The sequence below is a fragment of the Muntiacus reevesi genome, chromosome 2 (genome assembly GCF_963930625.1).
Source record: "Muntiacus reevesi chromosome 2, mMunRee1.1, whole genome shotgun sequence".
Taxonomy (NCBI): Eukaryota; Metazoa; Chordata; class Mammalia; order Artiodactyla; family Cervidae; genus Muntiacus; species Muntiacus reevesi.
Window position 1 is genome coordinate 105,406,019 of NC_089250.1, and position 26,348 is coordinate 105,432,366.

General features: G+C 53.5%; 1 protein-coding gene across 1 annotated transcript in view; it reads left to right on the forward strand.

Moving 5' to 3' along the window:
• LOC136159825 (collagen alpha-1(XIII) chain-like) overlaps positions 1-26,348 on the forward strand; it is an 82,626-nt gene that overhangs the window by 28,467 nt on the left and 27,811 nt on the right. The window contains exons 12-27 of the mRNA XM_065922495.1: positions 2,196-2,222; positions 2,947-2,982; positions 11,951-11,995; positions 12,907-12,939; positions 13,543-13,569; positions 16,661-16,714; positions 17,681-17,767; positions 18,555-18,608; positions 19,718-19,762; positions 20,132-20,200; positions 21,048-21,071; positions 22,535-22,597; positions 23,689-23,733; positions 24,053-24,205; positions 24,726-24,824; positions 26,166-26,210. Of these exons, the coding sequence (XP_065778567.1) occupies positions 2,196-2,222; positions 2,947-2,982; positions 11,951-11,995; positions 12,907-12,939; positions 13,543-13,569; positions 16,661-16,714; positions 17,681-17,767; positions 18,555-18,608; positions 19,718-19,762; positions 20,132-20,200; positions 21,048-21,071; positions 22,535-22,597; positions 23,689-23,733; positions 24,053-24,205; positions 24,726-24,824; positions 26,166-26,210 (906 nt within the window). The remainder of the gene's footprint in view (positions 1-2,195; positions 2,223-2,946; positions 2,983-11,950; positions 11,996-12,906; positions 12,940-13,542; positions 13,570-16,660; positions 16,715-17,680; positions 17,768-18,554; positions 18,609-19,717; positions 19,763-20,131; positions 20,201-21,047; positions 21,072-22,534; positions 22,598-23,688; positions 23,734-24,052; positions 24,206-24,725; positions 24,825-26,165; positions 26,211-26,348) is intronic.

The following is a 26,348-nucleotide window of genomic DNA, read 5'->3' on the forward strand; positions in this document are numbered from 1 at the left end:
GAGGTAGCAAGGGGGCATCTGATGGCCTAGCATCCCTAACAGACACGCCTTTGCTGGTGTGTGTGGATTTCCCACTCCTGGGCCACCTTCCAACCAAGTTACACACCGGGTCGGCCAAGAGGACCCTACATCGAGCCTGTGGATTGGACCACTGTCAGGAGGGACCCAGGGGAGCTGACAGACACTCCTCTGGGCAAGACCACACTCAGGTGATAGGTCAGTCCCAGTGTCCACCAGGTCGTCTGCTTGCAAGCTCTAGCCAAGCCCCAGCTCTTTGTCAGCCCTATTGTGTTCAAGAAAGCACCAGGGCAGAGTAACTCAGAAAACCCTGGACTTCTTCTTTAGAGAAAATGCATTTCTACCCAGAGCTAAGACCAATGTCAGCAGTTATTGGAGGCAGAGGGGTTAAGGACAGTCTGTTTGATAATGTTTTTTCCATGTGGCTTTTTTTGTGTTTGTTTTTCTTTCTTATGACAAAAGCATCATATATCCATTGTGAAAAATTTTGAACATAGAAGAAGAAAAAGTTTTAAACTGTCTGCTTTCCCATATCCTGGGTTCCCCTTCATTAACGCTGGGGAGAGTCCTTTCCATTTCTCTCCTTAGACTTCTCTGCACATAAACGTTTTCCAGGTTGGTGATGTTCTGAATAACATAACACTTTGTATCCTGTTACTCTTTTCACTTAATCTCATATACCATGACCTTTCTTATGTCAGGAGTCTCCCATGATATGGATTTTAGGACTGCTGGGTCTCTTTACAAGGTAGTTAATGGGTTCCCTTCTGTAATATACATCCTTAAACAAAAACGTGTGTGCACATCTCCGATGCTTTCATGGCAATAGATTCCCAAAAGTGGAATTGCTGGGTCAGGGGTGCTTCTGTCAAGTAGCCCACGATGAGTATGGCCACATTCCAGGTCACTCAGCTTTACACCTGGCCCTCGGCTACCCCAGCTTCCAAGGCTAAAGTTCTGTGTAGAGTCCCCCTAGGCTGGTTGACCACTCTGGCCAACCAGGGCAGCCGGCTTGACCAGAAGGCAGCACAGCAGAGTGAAAACCTACCTTTCTGGGAGAGCCAGCTCTCCTGCTCAGCTTGATCCCCATAACGGATTTTAAATATTTCCATGATTTCTCCCCAGAACTCTGGGGAGGGAAGATAGTCTCACTATCATGGATTGATGGATGGAAAAGCAGAAAACCTAAAAGGAAGTGGAATTTAGAGAACTGAACCAAACAAACCAAGCCAAGAAAATAAACCAAGATTTTTAAAAGTGCTCAAAATCCACTTCTTTCCTGACAGCCCTCACCCGAACACACTGGGCTCCCGATCCCTGAACCCAAGCCAGGCAGTTTTCTTTGTTAGGTTGTTTATAAAGAAAAAAAACAGAACGCATGTTTTTAAACCAATTGCAACAGGCCAGACTCAGGCATCATGGTTTTCTCCAGCCAATGTTTGCCAACCAGACCCACGCCCGAGACCACACTGAAGCCTGCCTTCCCCTTCCTCTCCCTCGGGCTCCCGCAGGGCTCACACCACTTCCCCCAAGCTGGCTCCTGTGGTCACAGCGCCCCAGGGGTGGGGAATGGAGACAGAGGGCTCCCCTACAAGCTGGCAGGGCCAAAGGCAAAACCCAAGCTCTGCTGGGCAAGGTCCGCTTTCCAGGGAGCGGCTCTAGTTAGGAGGTGGGTGGGTGGGGCCCTGGACCAAACACACTATCAATTTCACATGATGCCATTGACCTATTTTGCAGCGGGCCAGCCCAGCAGAGGTGCCCGAGGCACCCATGTGGCTCCAAAGAGGGACTGAGCCTGTTGTCCCCACGTGCCTTCAGCAGGCTTCAGATACCCTTTGAGGGCCCTCGATCTGTCCTCCAGTGCATCCAGAACCCACTGCAGCCTCCACTGTAGACGTGTTTGTGTGTGTGCGTACTCAGTCGTGTCCGACTCTTTGCAACCCCATGGACTGTAGCTGCCAGATTCCTCAGTCCATGGGCTTTCCCAGGCAGGATACTGGAATGGTTGCCATTTCCTGCTCCAGGGGATCTTCCCGACCCAGGGATCAAACCCCTATCTCTTACATCTCCTACACTGGCAGGCAGATTCTTTACCAACTGCACCATCTAAATGTGTTTAGCCCTCACCATTTGCCAGTGGAATCCATCTCCACTCACCTTTCTTCTTGCTTCTGCAGGGCTTACCGGGGCCTCCTGGACCAAAGGTGAGGGCCCTTCAGTGATGGGTGATGCATCAAGTGGGTGGGGAAGTTCCCTGGTGGGTAGGGGCTGGCGCACTGACAGGTACTGAGTAAGGGGCTGAGAGGCAATTGATTGGCTTCACAAGGATTGCACTTTCGTGGGCTCAGGCCAAGCAAGTGCTGTGGCTGGTATGGAAAATGCAGCCCTGCTCTCCAAACAGATCATGGTCTAGCTGGGAACTCAGATGCCCAGGACATTGTCACAACATCCCAGTAAAACAGTGGCTCCTAAGGGGCCAGAACTGGAAAGGACCTTTGGGGTCATCCAGTTTCTTTTGAAACCTTATCTGGAAGCCCACAATGTCGAGTCTCCCTTTGAAGCTGGAGTCCCTGTGACTCTAAGAAAAAGAAGTTGCAAAGCACTGATCCAGCCAGCCGCTTCACAGATGCAGAAGCTGGAGTCCGGGGGAAAGTGACTTGTCCAGGTGCCACAGAGAGCCCATGGTGGAACCAAAACTGATCCTCAGGGGTCCTGTGCCCCCGCCGAGTCTACCCGTCCCTCCTCCCTCAGCCTCTGCAAGACAGGGACTGGTTCTGGGAAGGCAAACAGTCCCTGCTATTGTTCCAAGGTTGGCTAGAGGTGGAGGTCAGAGGATTTGGAGTCACTGGGAGGAAGGGGGATGGTAACATGGAGGAGGGGGGTGCAGCAAGAAAACCCCTCTAATGGCCTTCTCTTGGTTCCCCTCAGGGAGACCCAGGGATCCAGGGCTACCACGGCAGGAAGGTAAGAAGGAAGGGGAAGGGAGGACCCACCCCCACCAAGTGACAATCCAAGTGGGGCTTCCGCAGTGCACACGGGGTCTGGACTTGGTCCATACACACTTTTGCACACACATCAGCAAGGGCCTCAAAAGTCTTGAATTTAAGTGATCAGCAGGTTTGTGTCTCCATTGAGGAAGTAGGAGGCTCAGAGGGGGAAGGCTTGGGCAAGTCAGTGGCCCCGCTGGACCTCAGACCCAGGAATGTGTCCCCTGCCAACCCGAGGGGCCGTGTCCACACAGAGGCGCAGGTTCTCGCCTGCCCACTGAGGACCTAGTAAGTAGGGACCAGGCAGAGCTTCTGAGTGTGGTAGGGGATATGGAAGGTCCCAACTCTGCTGTCTGGCTGCTCACAGGCCAAAGAGACAGGATTCCTACGCAAATAACCCTAGTGAAGGCAACTGCACTAACCACTACCATCCCAAGTGCTGTGTCAATATTGGGGTAGGGGGTTCAGGGCGATTCATTCTAGGTGGGGAGGATTTGGGGGAAGTCGTCTGAGAGAGGACAGCCTCTGAGTTCAATCCCGGTGAATGGGTAAGTGTATCAGTTATCTATTGCCGTGTAACGAACCATCCCAAACTTACTGTCTTAAAACAATTCTTTCTCAGGATTCTGTGGCTTGGCCAGCTGTCTCCTCGGGGCTCACTCATGCAGTCACACGGGATGATGGCTGGAACGGCCGGGGGGGGGCCAAGACGGCCTCGTCCACATGCCTGGGGCTGGCGCTAGCTGTGGCCTGGGTTCCTCTGTTCTACTCCACGTGGCCTCTCAGCCCCTAGTGTAGGGCAGATGGATTTCCTCACAGCATGGCAGGCCCAGGTCAGCTTTCGAAACAGGCAAGTCCCAGTGCACAAGTGCTTTTCGAAAGCATCTCTTGCATCACATTTTCTGAGATCCTATTGGTCAAAGCAAGTAACACTGCCAAAGCATTCAAGTCAGTGGGGCGAGAGGACTCAGCCCCTTGTTCTTCTTGTGGGAGGGTGGCAAAGCCTTTGTGACCATCTTTAATCTACCACTGTGCTTCTGCAAGCAGCAGATTTCAAGGGAAATGGCATTTTAGACAGGGAAACAATTGAGCCAAGGCCCAGAGATGGTCATTACAATAACTTTAATAATATAAAAATAATTTTAACACCATACACCACTTACTGAATGTCTCCTGTGTGCCAGGCTGGCCTTTAATGGGACCTGCATCATATCATATTCAGGCTGGTACTCTTCTTCTCCTATTTAACAGATGAGGAAACTGAGGTACAACCTAAGTGGCTCTTAAGTGGCAAAGCAGGAATTCAAGTCCAAGTCACGGCCCTTCCCATGATGCCATATGTCATAAAGAGCCCATCCCACCCTCCAGGCCCCAGCTGGGAGGCCCTGGCGCCTTCCAGGGGAAGAAGAGAGACAGGAAAGAAAGGCAGGACGAGGAAGGGGAGGGATTCTGGAAAGGGAAGAATCAGCTCTGGAGGAGCACATTCCACAGGCTCTGTAGCTCTGTAATCCGACAGGGGCCTTCACCGCATTGTTTTATGGGTGCTTGGTGGGTGAAATGGCAAGACCCGAGAGATCTTTCATTAGTTCTGCATAAACTGCGAAGTTTGTACTGTGTCAGGAAGTGGAAATTACAGCCCCCGAGGTTGCTTCCATCCACTCAGGCAGACTCACAAAATTTACTGCCTCCCAGTGGAGCACAGGGTCAGCTTTCCCATTAGCAGCCAGACCAGCTCTTTCAAGCTGTGAAGAAACTTCAGGGCAGCGGTTTCCCCAGGGGGTCACAGGGATGCTCACGCTGGCATCTCTACCATGGCAGGCATCTGCATTCCCCTGCCAACTGGAAGTCTGGTTCATTCAGAAAGGAGGTTGGGGAGCCGGGGGAGTCTGTTGCCCTGAGGATAGAGAGGCGTCAGCTTGGGGCTAAGGTGTCATGATGGTACAGGGCCTGGTTCCATGATTGTGGTCATTCTGGGTGAAGTTTGTGGGAGGAATCGTTCAGCCCTGACTGTGTGGAATTTGCAGAGGAAACTAGCGTGGTCCTACTGACAGAGGGGCAGCCTCTGATCCCAGGGAAGCCTGTTCTGGAGAGAGAAGGCTCAAGGCTGCTAGAGGAGGCTCAGGGCTGCTGGAGAAAGCACAGATGTACTTCTTTTGCCTGACTAAGGATAAAGCAAGTGCCGGTGGGTACCTTGAGAAGGACGGGGCTCCCTGTCACCAGAGGCATTTAAGGAGAGGCTGGAAAACTATGGGTCTGTCATGTGTTAAGAGAAGCTTCTATATCCGATGGGAGACTGGATTGAAATCCCTTCCTGCTCAGGGAAATTACAGCTTCCTAAGAACAGAGCTGGCTCCATACCCGCTAGAGAGGAGCAGCCTCCCACCCAACCCTGGCTTTATGAGTCAGACCCTTCGAGTCTATGTCCAGGCCTTTCTTTATCCTCATCCAGTGCTTGTCAGAAGCATCACCGCTCTTAGGTCTCCTGGGGTTCTGAGAAGGCCCGTCTTCATGCTCAGCTCATGTTCCCCACACTTTCTTTCTCTGTTGACCTGCTCCTGCCCTTCCACAACAGCCTCTTCTCATGGAATCCAGGGGGAGCTGTGAGGCTGCCGGCTTCTCTGCATTTCTGGAAGGCCCCTGCCAGCTTCTTTTCTCCCAGCCTGTCCTTGAGACTTCTCAGTAGGAGCTCTGGAGCCACCAGGTGGTCTTAGAACTCTTGTCTCTGTGCTCTCCCTCACTCTGCTGGGATCCTTGTCCTGTCGTCACTGAAGCCGCAGCATCCTAGTCCAACGCAGGCTAGGGTGCACTGGAGGCCGATGGCCAGCAGCAGAGTCCACCCGCAAGAACCTGGGGGTCATTCCTGAAGGTCAGGTGATACTCAGGAGGCTACGAGTGCCTGTTCCCACTGCCTGAGCCCCAGTGATCACCATACCCAGGCAGAAGTATTCTTCCCATCAGAATTCTTAGACGAAGAGTCCTTTTTCCATGAGATATTACTTTTCTCCTTAAAGTGTTCCATCCCATTTTTCAATTCTTAAATGAAGAATCTTGCCCAAGGACAAGGGCAGCAGTACTTCACGTCCCTGGTTCAGCCAAAGTCCTTTCACTCTGTCTCTCACTCATCTCATCTCACCTTGGCCCAGTAATTTGATGCATTATCCCCACTGTCAAGAGATGAGAAGCTCAGAGAGGTTAGTACTCTGCCCAGCGTTGCACAAGTCAAGTGTTAGTCACTCAGTTGTGTCCGACTCTTTGCGACCCCATGGACTGTAGTCTGCCAGGCTCCTCTGTCCATGGAATTCTCCAGGCAAGAACACTGGAGTGGGTTGCCATTCCCTTCTCCAGGGGGATCTTCCCGACCCAGGGATTGAATCCAGGTCTCCTGCACTGCAGGCAGATTCTTTACCGTCTGAGCTATCAGGGAAGCCCCAACACTGCACAGCTAGTGATAATCATGCTGGGATTGGGAGCTAGGTCTCATGAGTCTGAACCCAGGAGCCAGTCTTCCCGCCCTAGTGCAGAAGGACATGTCTGCTCGGGGGAGGCGGGATGTCACCCCAGGCTAAGCTAACTGTGCACAGACCACCCTCCCTGTGGTTTCTCTGGGATGTGGAGGGGTAACCCTCTGGCTCTTTTCCTTTGTCCACCAAATCTCTTTTCTCTCTTCCCATCTCTGCTCTCTGCCTAGAAAGAGGCCTGGAAGGGGGGACCCACACGAAAGGCAGCTTGGTCACAGATGCTGGGAAGACGAGAATTTGCTCCCACCCAGCACCCCGTGCCACCCAGTGGGGACACCCCGTGTGTTCAGGGTGTGAGGGGGCCCCACGGGGTGACCAGTGGCCCTTCCACATCTGTCCCGGCAACTTGACACACTTGCGGGGAGGCCTTTCTTTCAGTAAGGGGTAGAATTTAACTCTCAGCAAAGACGCTTCTGGTCCTGTGAAGTTTGCTGTTGATTAGTTCCATCCACCACCACTACCACCACCACCCACCCCAGCAGCCGGACCCAGCCTGGCATGCTCTCAAAGGCCAGCCAAGGCCGGCAGGGCAGCGTCTCCACCAGCTCCTCGAGATCACAGCCCGGTGTAGCCAGCGGGCCGCCTGCTGCCGCAGCCCCACTCACACCCAGCCCCACGGCCCAGACACTGTGAGCATTGTTGTGTGCCCATGTGGTACCTATTTGATCCAAATTTATGGCACCGATCTACTTTAAATGTGTTGCAAGACGCAAAATGTGTGTTTAAAGCATCACAACCTTGGCTCTCTTTCAAGAGGATTGATGAGTATTGTCAGATTGTGTATGGATCACAAAACCTGGTGAGAGCTTATCTCCAAGCACGTCAGGACTGGCCCGTCCATCTTGGCAGTAGGGGGTGCCTTTGGCACATGTCGCGGTCTGGGTGTTAAGCCTTGGGGTTTGCATGAAGGACCAGAGCTGAGCACACATTCCCATCCTGCCGGCTCCGGGCTCTGCATCTTCAGACCAGTGCAGGCAGGATGTGACAGCCTCGTGTTTACTCAGCTTGTAACTGAGGTCACACCTCCTGGAGGCGGTGGGGCTCCCCAGAAAGAGGGACTCCCAGGGAAGGAGATCCGATGGGCCCTGTGGTTGGCTGGCTAGGGCGCTGGAGTGAGGGTGTGAGGAGCAGAAGGGCATTCACGCGGGTACCTCAGTCCTTCCACCAAAGGGCAGAATCGTTCTGACCTGCCAGTCAGCACAGCATCACGTGGGTGGACACACCTCTGAAGGACGTAACTAGAATTATTGTATCTACCTTTCTGGGCCTCTTTGTGCCAGGCTGTGTAGGAGCACTTTGCTTGCATCATCTCATCAGATCCTCATAAGCACCCTGTCAGGTACGTTTTATTCTTATCCCCAGTTTATAGATGGGCAACATCTATAAATTCACAGAGGTGAATCCCCCTAGGGCCACAGCTACAAAGCAGTGAAGCAGGTCTGTCTGGCCCCAAAGTCTTGTTCTGGATGACTCTACTACCTGGGTTTTATGAGCCCAGGGAACCTATGATTTCCAATACCCCACCACTACTGCCTGCTCCCGCTCCCAACTCCTCCACTAGGAGGAAAGAAGGAGGGAGCTGGCCTGTTTTCCTTCTTGTGAGAAGGTTGTGGCTGGATTCAGGCCCTCCTCCATGTCTCCCAGGCTCTCTGTGAACATCTAAGGCAGAGAACTTGGGGGTACTTGGTGTATTTTATTCAAAGAACCAAAGAAGGGGAGTGCTTTGCCCATTGGCGCTGATTGTACCCGAATTCTTCCCCGGGGGCTGACCTGGTCCTGTGACCTCCAATAAAGCCAGGAGAAGGCTATCTGAGCTGTGCACCCCAGCAGAGAAACCTCCTAAAACTTCCCTGCACCCCCTGACTCCCAGAGGACCCCAGCAACCCTAGGCTCCATGCCATGCTGACAGGCAGCAGAGCATGCCCTGAAGATGGAAATCGTCGATGCAGAGTGGGGACAGCACTTGGTTTCAAAACCAGGAATTCCTTGGGGGCGGGAGGGCATCCAGACCATTTCAATTAAAGCAGATCAGGGAGCTGAGACACGGGCCCCACCTCTGAGGCCTCATGGGGGCCGACAGGACTCCTGCTCTGCCTGCCTCCAGCCCCCAGCCTGTGCTCTCTGCGCCTTTTCTCCTGCACTCCCAAGTCCCCAGATTAATTAGAGCTGACTTTTCTTTTTGGAACTAACTACAAAATCAACCGATCTCAAATCGAGATTACAACTCAGCCGCCCTTCCAAAGCCCTGGCCTTCGATGGGGCGCCTGACCCCGGTAATTCCCCAGATCACTTCCTGCCAGCCCTAATTACCGAAGGACCTGGCGTTTCCGTGGCCCCAGGCCTCTCCAGTCTGGGGCTGGCTGGGGCGAGAAGAGGGAGTGAGCTTCCCTCCTCCCGGAAGGGAGCCCTGGGAACTCTTCAGGGGAGAGAAGGACATTAGCTCTCCTCACCCGGCTTTTCCAGCCCAGAAAAGGGCCCTGGTCCAGACTTAAGGCCTGAGTCACCTGCTGGCCTCCCCCCAGTCCTCCACTCCCCACACTTCTCCCCTGCAGAGAACAAAGAGTCTGTGTGGACCTGCTCAGGCCCAGGGCCACCCACCCCCCCAACCCACAGCAGGAGCCTCACATTAGGGAGGTCTGTTCATCTCCCCCTGCTTCTCTGGCTTGACCTTTGCTCGCCTGGGGAACTGACCTGGAAGTCCCCCACCTCTTGCCTCCTTTGCCAAGTCCCTGCCCTATTTGTTCAACAAACAGTAAATCACCAATTAAGAGAGCAGAACACAACTGGTTTGTGCTCCAAGGAGCTTGCTTCCATCTCATCATCTGGTCAAAGGATGGGTCCTCCCACCTGGAAACAGAACCAGAATACAGAACCTACTGATGCTGGCAGGCACTGCAGGCAGGGGCAGCAGGAGTCAGTAGCATCGTAAAAGTGGTGGCTGGGACGGCCTTCAGGGTCATTCAGGACAGCCCCCCGTCTACCTATGTGAGCTCACTCAGCACTTTCTTAGCCACCGAGACTGGAATCCACCCCTTGCAGGCCAGCCATCCAGCATTGTTGGTTCTGGGAACCAAGGTTAAAAGAGCCAGCCTTTCACAGGCCTGGCTCCACCGCATCAGCCACCATCCATGCTCCGGGCATCCGGGGCAAGACCTTTTGTAAAGCTTGGAGCACCCACTTCCTCAGCCCCCCGGGGGAGCTTCCAGGCTCCCTGCTCGGAGGACAAGAGGTGCAGGAGGTAAATTGGGGCCCTAGGGTTTTGGCAAACTATGAGAGCTCTCTCCCCAACTAAGATGTTAGTCAGTTAATGGATCTAAATTCTTCAGCACAATTCCAAACTTAAACCTTTTAAACAAACAAACAAAAAACTTTCATGTAGGAAAATGGGAACGAAGGAGCCTCTAGGTATGCTCTCACAGACACGCCACCAGGAAAAGCTCTGTGAACATACATGTGTCATTGTCTTCCCTTTAGCAGTGGCCCCGGAAACACTCCCCACTCCACAACCCCCTATCACCCCTCCAAACAGATGCCCTTGCTCACAGCCACCCTTGATAATGACTCAGCCCGCTCTCACCTCTCCCATCGTCCAGAATCAGTGTTTTCTGGTGCAAGCTGAGTCCAGACCCTGGTTCAGAGGTCAGGCTGGGGTGAGCCCCCGGAGACAAACCCTGGAGAAGGAGACTGATGAGAGTGGAATGAGCCCGCGGGGTGGGGTCAGCCAGGGGCACCCTGGCTTCCTGCCCAGCAGAGCGGTGGGGGTGAGGGAGGCCCTGAGATGGGGATCAAGGGAGTCTGGGTCACTTGCAGAATTAAGAGACTTGACGCAGAGGGAGGGGAGGGGCAAAGGTCAGCCATCCTAACGAGGAGACTGCCTCCTCCGAGGGGCCCAGATTTCCCTGGAGAGTGCGTTTGTATCTTCACAGACAAACCTTCAGGGTCTGAAGACAACCCCGATTACATCAGACACCCTCACTCCAGGTTTTGATCTGCACAGCGTGTGTGGAGATTGGGGACAGAAACCCGGAGATGGAACATGGGCAGCCCCCAGCCTCCTGCGCTACTGAGGCACCCCAGGCTGTCCTCTGGGGCAGGAGGAGACCCACTGAGCCCCTTGAAGAACCACAGTTTTACCCAGAGCTAACATCACCTCCCCCACGGAACCTTGTTCTGGGGCTGCCAACACACCCAGCGTCAGCTCCTCGGCTTGGTCCTCCCAGGAGCAGGAGTGAGTAGGAGGTGTCTAGTCCTCACTTTGCAGGATCCTGAAGCCGGAGAGAGAAAGTAACTTATCCAAGGTCACACAGACACCCAGCTCAGCTCTCTCACTGGAGGTGGGAAATGTGAGGGCAGATGCATTGGAAGAAAGCTAACAGAAAGATGGGAAGAGAAAGAACGGGGTTCAAATGGGAGATCTCTGAGTAGTCAGGGCTGCCCAAGCTGACCTCCCGCCTGTACCCACCACCACCCCAGGGGACTCTGGTGTCCCTCTGGGCTGAGTCAAGCCAGCTGAGTTGTTTGGAATGGAAACTGGGGACTTCAGCTTATGCGCTGTAGCTAGTTACCAGAATTCTGACGAAGTCCTGTGGCGCTCTCTGCTGGCCTTAGAGCAGAACTGTGGTCACAGGCCAGTCGGGCTCAGCCTTTTTCTCTGGTGCCAGGGTTTGAAAACACAGCCCTTGGGCTGAGCACTGATCCCTCACCCCTATGGGGCACAGACCTGAGGGCCCTCCAGAATAGAGGGCGTTGCCCTGCTTTTGGCCTGCAGAAGGTGTTTAATGGGAGCAACGGATGCTTGCGGTTGCCAAGCAATAGAAACTTCTGATGCTTGGGGTTGGCTGAGAGAAATGGGTACCTGGGCTTTGGCAGACAAAAGACGTGTGTTCAAATCTCTGCTCTGCATGACCTTGACTATCATACCTGGCCTCCCAAAGCTCACCTGTGGGACAGGAATAGCATCCACTCCCACACTGACTGTAGGGGGTTCCTAGAGATTGAACAGAGGATGGATGTGACGGCTTCACTCAGTGCCAGACACAGATGCAATAAATGACTGTGCCTTTCTCTGCTCTTTCCCACAAAAGGGATTTTCCAGAATTTAGTGCCTGGGGAACAATCTTGTCTGTTGCGGTTGCTTCTGAGTCCAGCTCCACCACCCCTGCCTATGGCTCAGGGGTCCTGGTGGGGTCAGGGTGAGGGAGGGCTCTTGCATTGGAAGCTAAAATTTCTGGGCCTTATGCAGAATTTAGAGACCTGGCCCAAAGAGGATGGGGTGAAGCCATCCCTGGCAGATGTGATTTGAACGGTTATTCTAAGCTTCTGGAGCAACCCCTCTCACTGACATCCTCGCAGACCATGCTTCAGGGCCGAGCCCTTGGGCCCTGAGTCTGGTCCTCTTCTCATTGTTTCTCTTGTTTCTTCCTGCAGGGAGAACGGGGCATGCCAGGGATGCCAGGCAAACATGGAGCAAAGGTATACAGCTCCCCCCAACTCCCTAGCAGCTCCCCCAGCCCCAGTGCTCTCCCCTAGCACCTCCTCCTTCTGCATCCTGTCCTCCTATAAAAACAGAGATGGGCTGCACATTTCTTCTCGTCCTCTCCCCTTGCTGCCTGGCCTGTTGTTCAGGCAGGGGTGCTCCTTTTTGACCCATGAACCATCACTCACCGGCAGCCTCCCAGCATGGCCAGGCCTCCTCCTGGGCATCAGTGGGTCATCAAAAGAACCTCTCATGTACCCTCAGCTCTGGCTGAACTCCTGAGACAGCCAGAGCTGTCTGTGGGAGTCAGGATCCCCTAAAAGTGACATTCACTTGAAATTTAATAAGTGCTGTGCTTGGCAGTTATTTACCTCAAAGTTGGTGGTCTGGAGCTGATAAGAAAGTGGGGTTCACTTCCAGCTGCTCCCCAGTCCACTGGGTCTTAAAGCTAGAGAGGCCCCTTAAGGAGAGTCCCACAGTCAGCCTCAGGGGCCAGTGAGCTTAGTAAACTCAGCCACCTGCTGTTGTCCACTTCCCTGCAGCTCTCCTTCCTCCCCCCTTTTCTCCTCCATCTCCTCCTCCTCCTTTCGTGGCCCCACCCCCATGCCACCCAGGGACACCCCCCCCCCATCTAGCCAGCCAGGGGCTGCCTGCCATGGTGCCCTCTGAGTCTCCCAGGAGGGTCTGGAAGCCCAGGGAGCCTGGCTGAGCACAGAGGGTCTTTCTCAGGCCACTCTCTCTGAGCCGAGCTCAGCACCCCCTTCCCCATGGACCTGAGCAGCAGCCCAAAGTCTCCACGTCTCATGTCTCTCCAAGAGGAGGCTGGGAGAGGAGGCTGGCCACCTCTTCTGTGCCCCCACCCCGCCTCAGGTGAGAAAGTCCCCACGCCTTTCCTTCTCTCTGCCAGGGGGCTCCTGGAACCACTGTGGCTGGGATGAAGGTCAGTGGACCTTGTAACTCAAGACCTGAGGGGCATGATGGGAGGGGTGGAGAGAGGACAGAGCTGGGGTTTCAGGGGCTCGGTGGGTGGTCACTGTACCAAGGCGGGAGCAGACTTCAGAACCGTTGCCCTTAAAGTAGCATGTATGCCAGATGCTCAGCTTGAACAACAGATGTTTAACTAAGCCGCTCAAGTAACTGGCAAAGGTTTACCAGTCTCAGCTGAAGGTCCCACCAGCCTGCCAATGTGAAAGGAGTCTAGTGCTTTCCTTTGCTCTCCAGAATTCAGCTGGTGGGCAGGAACACTCCTGAAGCAGAAATTCTCTATGTGGATCTCCTGGCAGGTCATTTACAGGGACACAGCATCCGAAGCAAACTCCCCTTCCTTCCTCTCCCTCCTCCTGGGCTGCCTGCCTCTCATCTGCCACCATCTCACCTGGGGGAAGAATAAGGAACAGTCCAGGAGGGGCCCGAGTCCGAGGCAGAGGAAAGCCCTGAGCTGATCAGACACTTCTGCCCCCAAATGCCTCCACTCCTCTGCTCCTGGCCTCATTCATCTGGCTCTCTCACATTCTTTACCAGAGTCTTCTTTTCTCCCACACAGGGTGAACCTGGGATCCCAGGAGCCAAGGTACTGATACAGAGGAAATGTTCCGGGCAGCCTGGAGCATCAGGCGTGGGGTGGAGGTGGGAGGGGCTGCTGTGGTTTTGCTCCTAGTCCCCCGAGGCTGGTCCGGGGCTGGGGACCTGACGGAGCAGACGAGAGCCCACCACCGAGGGGCTTGCTTGTCAAGAATGAGCTGCAGATGCCTCGCTTCCCCCTCCCTGGATCCTGGCCTGGGCAACTGTCTGGTTTACATTCACACCAGCGGCAGCAGGCTGTGACATGGTCCCCTGCACCCACAGGGCTGTGTGTCTCATCCAGTCCAAAAAGAGGTGTAACGTGAGAAAAGTTTCCGTGGTCAAAGACATTTGAGAAATAACGGAGTTTCAAACTATTATACAGGTTTCTTTCCTGCAGGCTTTCTCAGAGCCTTTACTGTGCTAAATATACACTAGGAAACTCTTTCGGGGGCCGCAGAGAATGAGATGGTTATATAGCATCTCTGACTCAATGGACATGAATTTGAGCAAATTCCAAGAGATAGTGAAGGATAGGGTAGTCTGGCGTGCTGCAGTCCATGAGGTCGCAAAGAGTTGGACACGGCTGAGCGACTAAACAAAAGCAAAGTAACTTCTGCAGCATTTTCAAACTTTCTGACAAGGACAACCTTTTTTTAAGAGGTGCGTCTTAGGGGGCAGGTATTCTGGAAACACTCATCTATGATTACTGCCCCTCGTACCCCCTCACCACTCCCACCCCATCCTCTTATCAGTGACTTTCTTTTCTTACCCCAAAGGGAGACCCAGGAGCAACAGGGAAGCCGGGGCCCCCAGGTTTGCCGGGAAAGAGGGGGCAGAGGGTAGGATACCTGTCTCCGAGTGTGTGCCCCCTCCACCCCGGCCTCTCCTGGTCCCCCTGTTCCCACCCCCACCCCCGTGGCTGTCATGCTGCTTGCAGTGTGCGGTGGGTGCATGTGTCCCGGGGAGGAAGGGAATGCCGGCCAGGATGGCCTGCAGATCTTCAGAAATTCACGCTCGAGGGCACAGCCTTTCTCCCTGAAAGCCACTGGGTACCCAAGAGGAAAGCCCAGCAGAAGGAAGGGAGGTCCTCTCTCCCCTGCTCCCATCCCCCAGGACCTCAGCAGGGCAGCCCCACACCCTTCCCCGTAGACCCCCCGCCCCAGACGGGGTATGCCCCCGCTAAAGCCGCAGGCCCTGCAGGGCGAGCTGGGGCCTTAGGACTCGTCCCTCTCACCCCTGCGGCTTTTACCTGGCCCTCCTCTCTTCCCTGTGTGTGTGCTTAGCAGCTCAGTCATGTCCAGCTCTTTGCAACCCCATGAATTGTAGCCGGCCAGGCTCCTCTGTCCATGGGGACTCTCCAGGCAAGAACACTGGAGTGGGTTGCCATGCCATCCTCTTGTCATTCACATTTTCTACCCCAGGGCAGGTGGCAAGGGGACGACAGCTAGACTTGATGCGACATCCTTTGTGTCTTCCGCTGAAAAGTTCGTTGAGACATCCGAGTGAATTATGAGTCCAGGGCCCTCAGTGTATATTATTACATATGAGAACCACCATCAGACTATGGCAAGTGGAGCTTCTCATGCTGGCCTGGAGGGGCGCTCTCGAGGGGCCCTCCTGATACAGGACGCTGTGAATCCAAGCAAAGTCTTTGTGACACAGAAGGAGAAGCATCAAGAGAGCTGGGTGCTGCATCCAGCTCTGCCACTGCTGCACTGAGGGGTCATCCACAGTCACGGAGACCCTTCATCTCTGCAATGAGAGCGGGGCTCTGGGACCCAAGTCATGAGCGAGAAAAAGTATTTTTTGGCGGTAGACTAGAAAAGGGTACTTGTTTACTGGTCTTCCCTGGTAGCTCAGCTGGTAAAGAATCCACCTGCAATACAGGAGACCTGGGTTCGATCCCTGGGTCGGGAAGATCCACTGGAGAAGGGTTAGGCTACCCACTCCAGTATTCTTGGTCTTCCCAGGTGGCTCAGATGGGAAAGATGGTAAAGAATGCACCTGCAATGTGGGAGACCTGGGTTTGATCCCTGGGTTGGGAAGATCCCTCAGAGAAGGGAATAGCTACCCACTCCAGTATTCTGGCCCGGAGAATTCCGTGGACTACATAGTCCACAGGGTCACAGAGTCGGACACGACTGAGCGGCTTTCGCTTGTTTACTAGGGCTGCCCTAACACAGGACCACTGACCGGGTGGCTTCAACAGCAGACATTGATTGGCCCACAGTTCTGAGGCCGGAAGTCTGAGGTCAGGTGTCAGCAGGGATGGACACCCTTCTGTGGGGTGTCCCATGCCTCTCTCCTGGTTCCCGGTAGCTTGCTGCCATTCTTGGTCTTCCTTGGCTTGTTGAACTATCGCCCTAGTCTCTGCCTTCGTCTTCACGTGGTATTCTCCCCAAATGCATGTCTGTGTCCAAAGTTCCCTTTTCTTTATAAGGACACTGATCATACTGGATTAGGGGCCCACCTGACTCCAGGGTGACCTCATAATTTAGCTAATTACATCTCTAGTGGTCCAGTTGCCAAGTAAGGTCACTTTCTGAGATATTTGGAGTTAGGACTCCAGCATATGAATTTGCATGGGACACAATTCAACCTGAGGCACACTTCTAAAAATATTCCTCCAAAGGAAAAGTTCTAGTGTGATGGTTTTGTCCTCCCTAGAGGCAGGAAGGAGGTGGGCAGAAAGCTGCCTCTAAAGACCAGGAACATCTAATTGCTAGACATTACAAACGTGAAAAACAGCAAAGCAGTTTTTTAAAAAGAATGCCAAATATTGGCATTCTGAATGGCTCACGTCTCCCTAGGAGACCCCCCCAAGGGACTCAATGCTCTTGGCTCCTCTCCCTACGTAAGTGCCAAGGGTGCCACCCACACAGGACTGGGAGGACAATGATACCAGTGGGAAGTGTCCCAAGGAAGGAGTCAGGTCCCTGATAGGATCCAGCAGGAAATGAGTCCTTGAGAGAACAGCCCAGGTAAGGGCAGGGAGGCAGGAGAGAAGAAAGTCAAGACCCTACATTGGAGGGCTGGTGCCTTCACCAACATACTAAAGAAACAGTTCCTAACCCAAACTGTCTGCATTCCCTCCACAGGGTGAGAAGGGGGCTGCGGGGTCCCCTGGACCACTCGGCCTCTTGGGGCAGAAGGTGGGTAGCAACCAGCTATGAATGGTGGGCTCTGTGTAGAAGTTCAGCATCCATCCCCACCCACATTTCCCACCCACATTCACACGGGCCCCAGCATTACAGGGGTCCCTCCCAGATTGGGGGAAAGCAGCCAGATTCTGTTTTGGGGGACAGAAGTATGGGGTACCACATGGGAGGTCCTAACTGTCCCCAAAAAGCCCAAATTCAAAGAATTTATTAGCTATGACTTGGTCTGATTTCTCTGCACCCGGTCTGAAAGCATAGTCTACAGTACATGAGCTCCACAGATATTCCATTTAAAAAAGAGAAGTCAAATAAGTTTGGCTCTATACAATAGCCCCCTCAGAATTCTACTCAATACTCTGTAATGGCCTATATGGGAAAAGAATCTGAAAAAGAGTGGAGATATATATATATAATATATGTATGTATAACTGATTCACTTTACTGCATACCTGAAACTAACACAAGTTAGCCATACGCCAATAAAAATTTTTTTAATAAATAAAGCAGGCTCCTCAGAGAGTCATAAGCACCTTGGCCTGTCCAAGAGGCTCCTGACACCCTGTGGTGAAGGAGCCTGGATAGCTTCATTTCATTTTGCCTTTCCGACATTGTTTGGCCCCCAGACCCCTTTTTGTCACATTCTGAATATTCCCAACCTGCTGAAGGAGTGTTTCCTGAAACACACTTTGAGAAACCTTGATCCTGGTCCTGATGGGGATCTTGTTCTAGCTTACACCTGTTCCACTTTAGTAACCAGTTCCATTCTCTCCTCAAATCCCATGGCCAGGCTTCTGAAAGCCTCTGGTCCCCAGCCATGCTGGAGCCCACCGTTCCCCAACATTCAGCATAGACCGAGGGGCAGTCTGCTGTCTTTAGTCCTTTGAACTGTGAGGGGAGAAGAGACAGAGACCAACCACCTCCCTCAAAGTTAGTGATGGTAACTCTACCTTCCACCCCCAGGGAGAAAAAGGCGATGCTGGCAACTCCATTGAAGGAAGCAGAGGAGAACCTGGCCCCCCAGGACTTCCTGGACCCCCAGGGCCAAAGGTGAGTCTTTCCCTTGGACTGGTGCTCAAGCCATGTGTTTGCCTGTGGTCCTTATCCCTAGTCCATTTGGGGGACTCTATATCCTGGGCACCTTGCCTTCTCTCCTCCTCTAAGTGTGTGGTTTTTCCAGTGGATTCTAGAAAGGTCCGAACTCCTGGGACCGAGCTCCTACTTCCAAGAAGTGACCTTGACCCTCCAGAAGAGATGCCCTCTCTGGGACAGATGGAAGTAGGAGCCATTGACTCAAATGGCTGTGATGTAACTGAGTCAAGGACCAGTGGCTGCCAGGTCTTTGGATAATCAGAAAGGCCCATAACCTGGACTCTGAATCAGCCACAGAGACTCCTGCCTCTCCCTGCTCCTCCGGTCCTAGGCCTCCTGGGGCCCCCTCCCCACATGCCTAGGCCCTTCCCACTGCCCTCTGTCTCCCAGGCAGGATCTGGTGAGTGCTCTAAGCTCCAAAGTGACCTGCCTCCTACAGCCAGAAGTTGATGAGGGTCCATAGTTAGGGGCCTCAACAAGCTGGACACGTGTGTGTTGACTAAGAACTGAGGACGGCCTGGCAGCACAGAAGTCAGAGGAGGAAAGGAGTAGGTCAGGAGGGCTGCTTGGAGGAGGTGGGCCTGGGCAGGGCCCCAGGGTGGGGAAGTCAGACAGGTGGAATAGGGGGAGTTAGTAGATATGAGCGGGCAAGAGATAGAGCCCAGATACACTTGCTACAACATGAATGACCGGACCGTCTCTTGCCCCCTGCGTATCCTCATCCCATCTCTCTCCTGTTGCCTAGGGGGAGGCTGGAGCAGATGGCCCACCAGGCCCCCCAGGAGAACAAGGAGACAAGGTACAGAGGGCCCAGATCTAAGAGCTGCAGGATGAGGGTCAGCTTAGGAGCTCAGAGGGAGAGAGAGTCTTGGCCGTCCCTGCCACTGGGCCCCCAGGCACAGGGCTGACTGTCATGACTCCTGCCTGCCATCTCTCGTGGTCACCTTGGGCTTTGGGGAACTCCCTCTGAGATGGTGGCTAGGCACGGGCCAGGGATGAAACGCTGCGCCTGGAGAATGCAGTGCCCCAGAGGCCCTGCATCTACTATTTTCCAACTGCTGGTAAAGGTGGGGCTCCATTCTCTCTGGCTCCTGTGGACAGGTCAGCCTGGTGCTGCTAGGGTGCGGGGAGGGGCCGACTGCTACCTGGAGGTGATGCTCCCTGAGCTGACCACTGGAGGGTCAGCAGAAGTTGAGTTATATTAAAGGGTTTGTTTTCCCTTTATTTTTACTTTCTGGCTTCATTTTTAAAGCTGTCTTCAGGGTTCACATTTTCCCAGATCAAGTGTGGAACTCTGCTTTGCTTTTCACAGTTTACACCACCTTTCGTTTATTCCCCACGGTTCTGTCCTGTTTCCAACAAGTACAAATCCTCCCCCATCCAACCTTCTGCAGGAGGCAGGGTGTTTCTAATCCCTCACCCTGGCCCCCCGTGTTCCCTCCCACAGTTTGGGTCTCCCACCAGCAGACAGGAACCGCCGGGGCTCTCCAAGGCGATTGGCGAACACCCATGCAATTGGCACAAAGTTTCTGAACACTTGCTCCTTGAGCAGGATGGGAACAGAGGGGCAGAGGGTCTGATCTCTGCTCCCAAGGAGGTGGCTGACTTAGGGGACTGAGGAGAGGTGGCCAGACAAACAAGGATAGAATCACCAACAGCTCACGCGGGACAGAAAGAAGACCTTCCAGTGTGAAGCTGGAGGGAGCTCAGAGGGAGAGGGGCATGCGGGCTGGCGGAGGCGCTTCCTGAGGGGTGGATCCTGCATGAGATGGAGCCCTGCGCCCTCCTGGCCTGCCCTGAGCTGAGCCTCCCGGCCCCTCCAGGGCCCCAACACACAGACCATCTGGGGACATCAGATTCTCTGTACCTGCTTTATGCCTATTTCACTCTAATTTTGTCCTGCAACAGGGGGAGCCTGGAGTAGCTGGAGAAAAGGGACCTACTGGCCCCAAGGTACGTGCATCTCTCGTCCAGAGAATCAGGGCACATCTCAGCTCCCTGGGGTCACGGCGTGAAGTGGCTCATCTGGGGCTCCCCAGGAAGAGCAGTCTGGCCCCAGACAGGTTGCTGGCTAGGATGTCTGACATTGCAGCCGCAATCAGACTCAGCGTGCCCCAGATCTGTCTAGCCCAGGGCTCTCCATCGGCTCTGGATTCCCTGAGCATGCCCTGAGTGTCTGGAGCCCCAGTAGCCACCACCAGCTGCTCTGGACCCACCTGTGGAGCCAGCGTCAGCTCTGATCCCATTTGTAGGAGCAGGAGGTGCCTGTCCTGAGGTCCCCGCTGACCCAGGCCCTGAGTACAGCTATCGTTTGTCTTCTAGGGCTCCAAGGGAGAACCTGGGAAAGGGGAGATGGTGGACTACAACGGGAACATCAATGAGGCTCTCCAGGTGAGTGGAACCACCCAGAGACAGTTGGTCCAGTGGTTAAGACTCCATGCTTCTACTGCAGGGAGCCTGGGTTCCATCCTTGGTTGGGGAACTAAGATCCCTCATGCCATAAAATTTTTTTAAAAAAGCGGGGTGTTACTGACATTTGGGGCTGGTTAATCTTGGTTGTGAGAAGGCTGACCCGTGTGCCGGAGGATGTTCAGCAACATTCTGGGTCTCTACCAACTAGATTCCAATAGATGGAACCTATGTCATTGCCTCCCAGCTATAAAAAACAAAATATGTCTCTGCACACTGCTGAATGTTCCCAGGGGGACAAAATCACCCCAGATTGAGAACTGTTCCTTTAAAGGAATCCTTGTACCTGTGTGAATCCATGTTCAAGGTGTACATATTTTTTTTTAATGCCAACTATTGTCCCTCTAATTTATTTTCAAATAGATCCGTGTTTTGTTCTGCTGTGTTTAAAGGGAGGTACATCAGAGCCTTAAATCTGGGTCTTAGAAGAAGGGGGAAGATGAAGGGAGGGTCCCGGTCAGTGATTAGAAGAAAGACATGCTTCTTTCTTCCCTCTCTGGTAAAGGGACAGTTTTCGGTCCCTTTAAGCATGTCTGAGTCTGTTGTAGACAGCATTTGGTGCTCGTGGGGTGTTCTCTGTCCAGTGATTACGAATCTCTGTAAGAGATGAGGGTGGGGTGAGTCTGGGAGGCACAGAGTCCCCGAGAGGGTCTACCTCTGTGGTGCTCCTTCAAGGGGCTCAGCGCCCACACTTCCAGGACTGTTTTGAGGGACCCTCCAGGTGGCTCTTGATTTGCTCTTCAACTGATCACATGGTGTTGATTTTTAGGAGATCCGGACACTGGCCTTGATGGTGAGTGCTCGTCCCTTGATTCCCTCCCCGGCCCGCCCCAGGTGCTGGACTGAGGGCTGGGGGTGGGCAAGCTGAAAGCCAAACCAGAAGGTTAGGGTAGACCCTGCTGTGCTGGGGCAGGGACTGGCCTGAGCCTGAGCAGGATCACAGCTGTCATCTGGAGTGGTTCTTCACCAACTCAGCAGGGCGCTTCTGTCAAAGAATAAACGCTGGGTTCTCTCTGCAACGGCGTCGAGAAAGTAGTGGTATGGAGGAAGATATTTCTGTGTTTCTCCTTTTATCCAAACTTTCACTAATAAAGTGTAATCCTAAGAAATCAGTAGCGATCCTCCACTTTTCCTGGAAATCAACTTCATTATTTGCATCTGGAAAACCAGTGTATTCTAAGCCTGGATCCTGCATGGGTGCCCACCAATGATAGGCCCTCAGTGATTATCTGCAGTTAAAATGATCACCACCTGCTTTAACTTCCAAGTCAGAGAAAAGAGGAGAGATCAAGAAGTTCTCAAACTACTCACATTTTATGTCATTAAATATTTTTTAGTGGCCATATGCTAGAGAACACACTTAGAGATGATGCAAATCCAGAATTAAGCATCAGTCATGATGCCTCAATCCCAGAGATTGGTATTAACCAAATGGTTCTGAAATAGTGGGCTTCATTTGGAAACATTAAAATATATTATTTGAAATAGCTATTTGAAACAAAACTTTCATGGAAAAATTTTTTAATTTTTAAAATCAACCTTGAATTAACTGTACATACAATAAAATATACCCACTTAAGGTGTAGAATTTGTTGAGTTTTGACATATGTATATAGTCTTGTATCCACCACCTCAATCACTCCAGAAAATTCCTTCCTGAGACTCAAGAGTCAATCCCACACTCACCCCACTGATCTGCTTTCTATCACCCTAGCTTTGGTCTGTCTTCAGTTCTGGAGTTTCTTAAGAATGGAATCAGTCAGTATGTCAGCATCTGCATCTGGCTTCTTTTGCTCTGCATCACGTGTCAGAGTCTCTTTCTTTTATGGCATGGCCTGTGCAGTGCTTGGCTCTTTTTCACTGCTGTATAGTATTCCACTGTGTGAATGTATCAGACATTCACCTGTTGATGGACATTTGGGTTGTTTCCCAGAGACATTTTTAATCACTGTCAGGGAAGGTCAGATTTGTCTTCTAGGAACCCAAGGAGCCCCCAGGGTGTAGAGGGAAGGGGAGGAAAAGGCTGATAGGTGTGACTCTAGAATCCCCAAACCTGTCTTTAGCCTAAACACACTCAGAGCTTACCTGCCTTACACTGTGGAGTCTCCTTGTTATTTTCTTTGGAAAAAAAAAAAAAGTGTTCCTACCGCTGATGAAATGTTTGGAAATAATCAGCCTCCACATACACCTGCCTGGAGACAGGCCATCCGTCCTCAGTCATAAAGGTCTCCCTCAGGTCTCTCTTTCCTTTCCTAGGGGCCCCCTGGCCTTCCTGGGCAGATCGGCCCACCCGGAGCTCCAGGGATCCCAGGCGAGAAGGTAACACTGTCTTGACAAGGCAGGTGCAGACCCTGCAGAAGCCCTGCATGTGTCTCTGAGCACGGGACCCTATGGCTGCCCCCATCTGTATCCTTCTCATGTTCCCAGGGCCACCACCCCACTCCAGCCTGTAATTCTCCCCAAGCTCCAAGGCACCAGCTGCCCACCATCCCTCCCACACCCTCAACTCTGCCGTTCTTCCCTCACTGTCCGGTCTCAGGCTCCTGTAACTCACAGGTCCCCTCTGTTACAGTGAGGCCTGGGTCTAGACGAGCTCCCACCCCAGCTGGGCCCACAGCAGGGACTCAACCCGCCATCACAGCACGTAGCACTTAAGCCCCTCCCCAGTCTCACCCATCCCTCCATTCCTGCTTCCTTTTATCCTCTGCCCTCATCCCTGTGGATTTTCTCAGAAAGCCACGCTCATTGTCCTTCTGTCCTCTACTCATGAGGCCTTCTCCCCTAAAGTCCCTTCTTGTCTCCCCTACCTTTCAAAGTCCTCATATTTCAATCCCACCTTGAAGGCTGCCACCTCCTCCCTTGAAGCCTTACCTGATCTACCAGGAGGAATTCACTGCTCTTTCCTCTCAGCTTGCTTTGGTGGTACAGCTGGTTATTTGCTGTGCTGTGTTTAGTCACTCAGTCATGTCTGACTCTTTGTGACCCCACAGACTGTAGCCCGCCAGGCTCCTCTGTCCATGGGGATTCTCCAGGCAAGAATCCTGGAGTGGGTTGCCATGCCCTCCTCCAGGATATCTTCCCAACCCAAGGACTGAACCCAGGTCTCCCACATAGCAGGAGGATTCTTTACCATCTGAGCCACGAGGGAAGCCCAAGAATACTGGAGTGGGTAGCCTCTCCCTTCAGGGGATCTTCCCTGCCTAGGAATCAAACCGGGATCCACTGTTCATTAACCACAGTCCTTGGGCTCACAACTCTGCACTGGGGGACTCTCACCTCTAAAACAGAGTCAGTGAAAGTACATACCTTCTGCGTGAATGCTGAAGACACCTGCCACACCAAGTGCTATATAAATAATGGTTACCGTTCTCCTCTGGTCCAAGAGTGACCTTGGCTTGTTCTGGCTGCAGGGGGAGATTGGACTGCCAGGCCCTCCCGGACTCGACGGGGAAAAGGTAAGCACACGCCCAGGCAAACCTCTAAAGACAGTCTTTGCCCCGGGGGTGAGGGTGCAGAAGGCTCTGGAGGGAGCCCGGGTGCACACTTTGTGGGGAAGTGAGAATAGGGGAGGGGGACCCCCCTGCAGAAGCCTCCCGAGCCCCAGTGCTGGCCCCAGGAGGAGCCAGGCAGACCCACGCTGCACAGGCTCTCTGCCTGGTCCAATAGAGCACCGAAGAGCCAAGTCCTTAGGGCCCCCCACAACCCATTCTTTCATGTTCTTCCCCTCAATCCTCCATGGGTGTATCTAATACGTGTTGTTGATCTTTTCTCAAGGGACCTCGAGGCAAACCAGGAGATGTGGGCCCTCCTGGTCCCCAAGGCCCCCCAGGAAAGCCTGGGCCTACAGGAATGAAGGGAGAAGACGGCCTCCCGGGGAGCCCAGGAGAGAAGGGGGAGAAAGGGGAGACGGGGCAGCCAGGACCACCGGTGAGTGCCAGGCCCACCTAGCGTGATACAGCTGTGTGCTGTGCCCGGTGCAGCTGGAAACCAGGTCGGGAGCCTGCTTCCTCCTCCAGCCTTACTCTATGAAAGCTAGTTTCCTGCCTCAAGAGACCTGGGTCCTGCTCTGTCATCTCCCATTTGCAGGAAAGTTCCTGAGCCTGGCAGAGCCTCAGTTTCCTTGTCTGTAAAATGGGAATGATAATGCCATCCCTGGATACCTCACTGGGTTGTTGGGAAGATAAAGTTGTGGGTGTAAAACTGTCTCTTGGGACAGCATACAGAAGCCCTAGACCCAGGAGAGGTACTAACAAGGGACCTTGCCCAGGCCAGCTGGGTTTGACCTAGGAACCTTCTTTGGGCCTCACAGCTTCCATCTGAGAAATGGACGGCACCCTAGACATCTGCTCTCGGGGCAAGGGGGTCCCACGTGCAGGCCACAGCTGGTCCGCAGACCTCAGTGTTATGACCTAGCCCTTGGTTAACAGAGATCTTTGTCAATCCGTAGGGTCTAGACGGCCCAACTGGGGAGAAAGGAGAACCAGGTGACCCAGGGAGACCCGGCGCGACTGGACTTCCTGGCCCAATCGGGCTCCCAGGATTTATAGTAAGGCGAGAGGACAAGCATCACGGTAGTCAGCGGGCCTCTGCTGATGAGGGCAAGCAAGTCGGGTGCCCTGACTGCGGTCACCTGCCTAGCAGGTGCCTGGTGTGATGAGGCTGCCCTGACCTCATCTGCCGTCCCAGCCTGGGGGTGGGAGGGTCCTCTGGATGAGCAGCTGCTCCCTGAGGGGCAGATGGGTGTCAACAGGGGCTCCAGCTCCCTCTGCTCACAGCATGGTGGCCTCCCTCTCCAGGGGCCTACAGAGTTCACAGGTGCCAGAACCTTGGACTTGGAGGAATTCTCCTCTTAGAGGTAGAAAGAACCTCAGGGGTCAACCAGTCCTACCTCTGACCCAGTGCAGGGGCCCTCAGAGGCCACTGACTGCCCACTCAGCTGGGACAGGCAGGCAGCTGGCGGCCTCCTGCCGTGTCCCCTCCAAACTGGAGGGAGTGCTCCCTATGTGGTGTGAGGGTCCTCCATCAACACCCCATGGGCCTGGCTCTGCTTCTGGAGCCATATTTGCTTTCGGTAGCTGCATAGCAAGTCACCACAAATTCAGTGGCTTAAAACAACACACATGTGTTATGGCAGTTCCATGGGTCAGGAGTCCCGGCATGGGGCCTCCGCCCAGCGCCTCTTGAGGCTGCAGTCAGGTTGCCATCAGCTGCATTCCCATTTAGCGCTGGGGTCCTCTTCCAAGCTTACTGCTGTTAGCATAATCCAGTCCTTTCTATAGTAGGACTGAGTCCCTCAGCTCCTACAGGCCACCTAACAATTCCGGATCACACAGCCTTTCTCATAGTAGGCAGAGCACATTACAGTAGCTTGCTTCTTTAAGGCCAAGGCCAGGAGGAGCATCTCAGTGCATGCAAGCAAGACGGAGGTGTGTGTGCATGTGTGTGTGTGTGTGTGTGTGTGTGTGTGAGACATATTTGTAACACAGTCTTAACCCATCAGTTGTATAACATCTGTATAATTTGTACCTAAGCTTATAACATAATCACAAGAGAGACAGACCATCACCTTTGCCACAGGCCATATTCTGTTAGTTAGAAACAAGTCCCAGGTCTATGCTAGGGTCTCTACCCTACAGGATCCATGCAGAATATCAGCCTCTCCTCCCATGTGCTATTAATAGAACCTCAGATACAGGAAGCCAGTGATCACAGGCTCCCTGCCCTGGTCTTCATCTTCAGGCCAGTTACGCCCCCGTAGCTTCCCAGGCGATCCTTGCAGACACCTAGACATAGCCTAGTCCCAGTCTGGTTCGTCACAGATTTGAGGGTGTCTATCCGGGACTCCCCAGAGTGCTGGCATCCACGCCGTGTTGTTTTGTGTCCACAGGGAGAGAAAGGAGAACCAGGGGAGAAGGGTGACCCCGGAATGGAGGTAGGTTGTGCCTGCTGTGCGGCTTGTGTCATGGGGATTGTGACAGGGACCGCATCACACCACAGCCACCAGTGGGCACAGCATCGCCGTGCTCCAGAATGAAACTCACAACTGCCTGGCACAGGAAGGGGGCAGGAA